The following is a 7,132-nucleotide window of genomic DNA, read 5'->3' as shown; positions in this document are numbered from 1 at the left end:
GCAGCTGTTGGGGCTGCCTCTGAGGACAGTGTTGGGAAATAAATACAGAAGGAAGGTTCTGCTGCAACACGACAATTCATCTCCCCACGCAATGTGATGCTGCAAGAGAGGCCATGAGGGGGACACTGGGGTTGCTCCAGAATTGCAATCAGTTTGCAGCATGTTAATGAGCCAGGAAACAAAGGCAAATCCCTGCTGCCCAGGGACCCACAAGGTCGGATGCTGCCAGTCCTCCTGGCAAAGCAATTTGCTGCAATGCACTTGTGTGGTCTCAGAGAAACACAAATGGGGATGATCCTGGGAGCACTGGGAGAGGGGGTTGGTGGAGCACAGTCCTGGGAGGTGCCTGGAAGGGCCGGCTGCTGCTGTGCCTCCACAGCAACGTGGATATGCAGCTGAATCCCGGGATGCAGAGCTCAGCCTGGGGGTGCACAGCTCAATCCAGGCATGCAGAGCTCAGCCTGGGGGTGCACAGCTCAGCCCAGGGAGGTACAGCCTGGCCCAGGATGTAGGGCCTAATCCAGGGATGTAGAGCTCAGCCCAGGGATGTGTGGCTCAGTCCAGGGAGGTACAGCTTGGCCTAGGGATGCTCCACTCAGAGCAGAATGGAAGGGACAGAAGAGAGCAGAGAGCAGCGCTAAAGAAGCTGCAAACACCCACGGCCTATTGGGAAAAACAGCACAAATTTGTTCACAAAATAAGGCAGAGAAGGAGGAAAAACAGCCCCAAACCTTAAGGATTCCTCTTCCAGCGCTAAAGCATGAAGGAGCTACGGCTCCTCTTTTCCCACCCCAGCCAGGAGCACTGGCAGCCTTTCCCCTCCTGCAGCACGGCCGCGGCTCCGCGGTCCCTTCTGCACGGGGAATGGTCACCAGGCAATGAACCGCAGGGATTTGGGGTTTGGGATGGCCATTCCCGGCCGGGCCATGAGCCACAGGGATTTGGGATGTGGGATGTGGGATGGCCATTCCCAGCCGGGCCATGAGCCGCAGGGATTTGGGATGTGGGATGGCCATTCCCAGCCGGGAGATGAGCCGCAGGATTTGGGATGCGGGATGTGGGATGGCCATTCCTTGCGGGCAATAAACCGCAGGGATTTGGGATTTGGGTTGTGGGATGGCCATTCCCGGAGGGCAATAAACCGCAGGGATTTGGGATTTGGGATGTGGGATGGCCATTCCCGGCCGGTGCCCGCGGGCTGCCCCGGTGCCTGCCTGGGCGCCCGGCGGCTGCGGCTCGGCAGGGCAGGCAGCCAGCGGGATATATTTAGCAGCAGCAACACAACAGGCAGCGGGATCAGCTGACTGAGGCAGGGAGCTGGCGCATGGGTTGGTGTCAGACAGCACATCTCCGAGCTGGAGCGGGGAGCGGAGAGCGGGGCAGAGCCGCGCAGCCCGGGCAGACCGCAGCAGCCCAGGTAAGGGGAGCGGCTCTGGCCGCGGGCGTGTGCCGGGGGTCGCCAGGGATACCCGGGGTGCTGACAGCCAGGGATGCTCACGGCACGGTGGGAGGGCTGCAGGCAGCGGGTGCAGCTCCGCAGGGGCCGCAGGAGGTGCCCAGGGCCAAGGGGATCGCGGCCGGGCGGGATCTGATCCATCCCTTCATCGGAAGAGTTCTTTACCTGCAAATAGGTGATTTAAATTTCCTTCCGGAGGAAGGGCGTGTTGGCAGGACCCAGTGGCTGATTAGCGCTATCGGGTTTAACACGACATGCCCGCGCCCCTCGCCAGCAGCATCCTCGCCCTCATTGCCGGGCCCAGGCTCTGACCCTGCCGGGCTCAGGCCAGGGCTGGGAGGGAAGGAAGGAAGGAAGGAAGGAAGGAAAAAGCCTTTTCTTCAAGGCTTGGAGACATGAGAGAAACGGAGCAGGCAGGAAAATGATAATAAAAGGGCCCTAAGGTTTAAAGCAAGCATCTCCTGCTCTCAGGGCAGCAAATCCCAGCTTGGCTGGCTTTTCCAGCAGCACACGAGGAAAAGCAGGGAGGGCCACAGTAGCCTGGGGAGGGACAGACCCGGCACGAGCTGCTCATTTGTGCTCCGTGTGTGATCTGCAGCTTTGCAGGGAGGCTCAACAAAGCCAGATTTATTTACAGCAATGACAAGCAAGGCATTAAAATAGCCAGCAAAGCACTTTTGCGTTTAATCACACAACAAAGCTATATTGTGTCTGCAGATTAGTCGCATGCAAATTTCATTGGGGGAAGCAGTGAAAAAAAAAAAATCCAGGCTGTGTGGTCATTTCTGCCAGAAGGGGAGATAAGCAAAGAACAGAGGGAAGTGTTTGGAAAAAAAATAAAAAATCAGTACAGTTAGAAAACACTGCAGTACAAAATATACAGAAAAATTTGTAATTCAATATATTTAACTGAGTAGTAGGAGCAGTTTGATGGAAATCCATCCTAAAATGAGTTGAGGATGAGTATTTGAATATAAATTAAATATGAATTAAATCCCTTTGACTCTATGTAAGCACTTAGGGGAGGACCTACCTCTTCATAACTACATTTATGAACTACATTAAAAAAATAAAATAAATATGTTTATATTTATATAAACATATATATATATATATATAAAAGTGATAAAAGTGACCCTGTACATTCTCACCTACAGTTTCTAGAAGGGACCACTGTAATGTTGCTTTATGTAGGGGGTGCTCCCCACAGGGGCAGGGCAGCTCTCTCCTGCTGGGTTCAGCTCCTTGGGCTAAGGGTGCAGTCAGAGCCCTGTCACAGCGAGCAGACATGGAGATTAAATAAGGACAGCAGTTTGTGCCTTGCTGCTCCCCCAAGGGCAGTGGGACAAGCTCATGCCTCTGCCCCATGCCTCTCCAGCTGTGCTGCCCTGCATTGCTTAAGGAGGGAGGGAGCACCATTGCTGATCTCCTTAATGAACCCTCTATTTACTGCCACATTTTATGACCTGGCTTCTTTGGCACATTTATGAAGCTCTTCATGAAGCCATGGATATGCCAGCAAACTTTTAAAGCGCGGTTTTTGCTACCAGCCGTGTTTACCTCAAGAAGACATCAGGTGGCTCAGGCAGAAGCCAGGCCAGGATTTCTCTACCAGGGCAGGTTTTCACATGCTGATCAGCTCTGCTCTGCTCTTTGCAGCCATGGCACCCCGGATCAGGCTGAGCCTTTCCAAGCCTCTCCCAACCATTCGGGAAACCCACGAGGAAGCGATGGAAGAGCCCAGCAGCAACCCCAAGTGTGCTGGGAGTGCTGCAGCCAGCCCAGACTCGCACTCCAGTGATGACTACATCCAGTCCATCTGCCACCTCGCCAGGCCCACCTTCCCAGCCCTTCTGGAAAGCAGACGTAAGGGTAAGGACAGAAAGACCCTGAAGACCCTTGAGGATGTGTCAGGTTCTCCATCGCTGGTGGGGACGCAGCAGGAAAGGTCAAAATGTAAATTGACCAATTTCATCTCCAGTGTGGTGCCACTGGGAAAAGTCCCACCTGCAGAAAGCGACTTTTGGTCCAGAGAGGATCCCCTGGAACAAATTTACACCAATGCAGGAAATCTTTGCTCCTCCAAGGCTTCTTCCAATGGTGAAAGTGCCAGCACTGGTTACTCACAGTGCAACTCTTCTGCCCCAAAGGGTGACCTTCATCCCACAAACCTGGAAGAAAAAAGCTCAGGGAAAAACAGTTTTCCACGAGTGTTCAGTTTTCCAAGGCTTCCCTCCCCAAGACCAGTTCAGAAAGAAGCAGTATGCTCAGAGATGAGATATCTCAGAAGGGATGAGGGAACAGTTTTAGGGAATAACCACAGTCAGAAAGAAAATGGCCCCATGTTCATTAACACTGAAGAGCAATTGGCACCCTCAGCCAGAGAGAAGGTGGCAGGAAACCCAGCCCTGCCCTGCTCTGTAGGAAGGCAGAATTTGTTCAATACAGCAGGCATAGATGAAAAAGAAGGAAGAAAAACTTCTCAGTGTTACAAAAATGTCATGGGTGATGTTCCCACTAAGCAGAGATACTTCCAGTCTTTCCAGGTCCCTAAAAAAGCCACCATCCATAACTGGATTTCAGAGCACAGATGCATCTGGAAAGAAGCAAAGATAAAAGCTTGTTTGCTCCCAGCCATTGCTGAAGTGTGAAGAAGTAGCTGCTTAGAATAATTTTATTCACAAGATGTAACCAACCCTGTGCTCTAGCAGCTCTCCCTGGAGTCCTCACACAGAAAACATGGCTTGAACATGCATGCGAGTCAGGCAGACTCTTGTGATCCATCATATCCCTCATCCGTGGGCAAAGGGACAATTCAGGGTCTCATCTGCTAAGGAAACAGCAATCAGTTCTCATTTTGGAAAGGCAACAGTTCATGAAGCGTCTCCTCCCACCTACTGCCTAGAACTGCCCTGAGCATGAAGAAAAGCTGGAGAGAGCTGGAGAGAGCACAAATCCCATCTGTGCTGGAGAAGAAGTGGGAACACTGAAGTACCAAGCAGGCAGATGTTGCTGACACTTGAGCACAGCTATGCAGAAAGGAGCCCTTTGCCCAAGGCTCGGACAGTAGGAAATGCACTCCCTGACACACACATTTACTGGGAGACCCATCACAGATCCCTGCCTCAGCACCAGGATCCCAGGAGAGGTCACCCATTAGAGCAGCAGCATAAAGAATTATCTCTTAAAAATCATAAGAAGTCTTTTATGAGGATTTGCTGGAGGGAAAGGCGGAAAATATTACAACTCCTTGGGTGGGGATTTTCCTGGTGCTTACCCTGTCCCTTTACTCCTGGACTCAGCCCTGTCAGGAGGAGAGCTGGGGGCCCTGGTGGGCACTGCTGTGCTGGGGCTGTGGCTGCTGTGGAGCCAGGCTGCTCACCACAGGCACCCATGGGCTTTGCTGCTCAGGTGTGGGGCCCAGGAGCCCACACAGAGCTCTGCAGGCTCAGAAGAGCAGCCCTGGCTGAGGGGCAGCCCAGAGATGCTGGGCTGCTGCTGATAGAACCTGAATGTAAAATAGTAACTTGTGTTTCCCTTCATACCTGTGCTCCTGTATTCTCACCATGCTGATGGTGTTGACTGAGCTTTGCTTCGTGCTGCGAGACTGAAACACGGAAAAAGCAAATGTGCATGTCCCAACCACCCAGCACACAGCACATACAAACAATTCATGCTGATGGAATTGCTACCTGGGATGTCTGCAGGACAAGAAGCATTCCCACAGGGCTGGGAGGCCCTGGCATGGGGCAGTGGGAACATCCCCAGGCATCCCTCACTGCCACAGAGACTTCTCCATCAGAGGAGCCATTGGCACTTAATCCTGCAGTCGGAGCAACCTCACCCACCTGTGTCTGGTGTCACACTCTGGTGTCACACTGGTGTCACACTCTCTGTAGCCAGTCAGGAGATGTAGCTGAGCAAACTGCAAAGCAATACCAGCCTGATTATTACTACTACTAGGAATAAATGTTTTGGCACAGTGGAGAGCAGAGGGACCAGGCTGTTTGCTCAACAGCATCTAAGATGAAAAACAGCATTGGAAAGCTGCAATTATAAAAATGCTCACAAGTGATTTCCAAACCACCCTCAAGCAGATTAAATGAAAAAGCAATTTCTACTCAGCACCAACATGAGTGTAAATATGCTCAAGGATCAAAAGGTGAGAGTGTTTGAGCTTCTCATCCTCACATCTCTTACCTCAAATATTTTTTTCTCCTTCTGAAACTCATTATTGCTATGGAGCTGAGCTGCTTCTCAGCTCTGTTTTTGGACTAACCACACATCAAGAATGGAAGTGAAGGTGGCTCCAGCACTCATTAAAGCTGATGGAGAAAGTTGAACCCAGGAGGTCCCAGCCTGCTCTGCCTCCTCCACACCTGCCCCTCCCTTCTCAGGTAAATGCTGGGGTTTAAGCAATGCTTGTCCTCACTGCTCTGCTGTCATTTAAATTCCTCTCCATGTGAATATTTATGACTCTAATGCCTAACAAGTCTTGTGCCAACTGCATGTATCACTGCTTTTGACAGAGGAAACAAATAAAATCCTTCCATCCAGTTGTTGTTTCCATCCTGCATTCCACAGGGCATTATTTTTAGTGCTGGGCTGATCCACAGCACACGGGCTGTGCCTTGCCATGCAAGCACCTCCTCACTCTGCCAGGTCACCAGAGGCCTTCACACCTCACCCCTCCAGCAGCTGCTGCCCAGGGCTGGGATTTCCTCTCAGCTGCCACAATCCTGCAAGTCTCTGCACCCCTGAAACCCATCACCTTTTGTCTCCAGAGCAAAGAGGCACAGCAGCACAGAGATGCAGCCCAGGACGCTGGGAAAAGCCTCCAACTCCTCTGATGTGGGACTGGGAGCAGATTCTGGGGGCTTGGGTGGTGGCAGGGTTGGGCTCAGAGCTGGAGCCATTCAAAAACAGTGTTAGCTCCAGGAGCAGCCAGGTTTGGAGCAGGGAAGCTTTGGAGTGAACTGGCTCTTTCTGGGGAATGCTTTAGTGAATATTGAGATTCTGCTCAAGCAATTGGGATTTTCAAGAGGATCCAAAGCTGCTGGGATGCAGCAAAGATGGGGGTAAAGAGACAAAGAGGCAAATTAGGGTCACAGAAGTGGCAGGGCGTGTTGGGAGGAGGGAAATGTGGGGCTGGTGGTGCCAGTGATGAGCAGGGCAGCTCCCAGCAGGGCCAGGAGCCCCAGGCTGAGGAATCCCAGCTGTGCAGTAGAAGCTGTGACAGGTAAGAAAAGAAAAGCTGGTTTAACACAGGACAGAGGCAGCAGACAGGGAGGGTTTTCTCTATCCAGGTTCACTTAAATCCTGTTTTGAAAAGCACAGTCCTCACCTTCTTCACCATCAGCTCTGCAGAAATGACCATCTTGGTCCTTGTGAAATCACTGCACGATTAAATAGGCACCAGTCCCCTGGACAAGGCAGTTCTGCAGCTGTACAACATCACCCACCTGCTGCAGGTGTACCTGGGGCTGGTTCAGGGAGGGGATGGGGACTGGGGCAGAATTGTCCCTCCCTGTCACAGCCCCTCTGCCCCCTCCCTCTCTGCTGAGGGAGCCTGCACTCCTACCAAAGGAAAACAAATGGGTGCTGTTGGGTAGGATAATGTGGCCTGTGGTTACACAGCACTTTTCTCTCTGTTCTCCCCATGGGTGCACTCCTGGG

At 52.2% G+C, this 7,132-nt stretch overlaps 1 protein-coding gene across 1 annotated transcript; it reads left to right on the top strand.

Annotated features, from left to right (window-relative positions):
* The first annotated feature begins 1,338 nt into the window (after nucleotides 1-1,338).
* On the top strand, nucleotides 1,339-5,890 carry LOC131564857 (uncharacterized). Its single transcript, XM_058815463.1, has 2 exons — nucleotides 1,339-1,417; nucleotides 3,116-5,890. Exon 2 carries the CDS (start codon nucleotides 3,118-3,120, stop codon nucleotides 4,105-4,107), a length of 990 nt encoding a protein of 329 aa, XP_058671446.1. The 5' UTR covers nucleotides 1,339-1,417; nucleotides 3,116-3,117; the 3' UTR covers nucleotides 4,108-5,890.
* The last annotated feature ends 1,242 nt before the right edge of the window (nucleotides 5,891-7,132 follow it).

Source organism: Ammospiza caudacuta, chromosome 16, assembly GCF_027887145.1.
Source record: "Ammospiza caudacuta isolate bAmmCau1 chromosome 16, bAmmCau1.pri, whole genome shotgun sequence".
In the NCBI taxonomy this organism is placed as follows: Eukaryota; Metazoa; Chordata; class Aves; order Passeriformes; family Passerellidae; genus Ammospiza; species Ammospiza caudacuta.
Note: the sequence above shows the minus strand (reverse complement) of the source record. Positions and strands in the feature narration are given on the sequence as shown.

Excerpts from the sequence above, each read along its gene's own strand:
- LOC131564857 (XM_058815463.1), top strand. The coding sequence starts at position 3,118 with ATGGCACCCCGGATCAGGCTGAGCCTTTCCAAGCCTCTCCCAACCATT.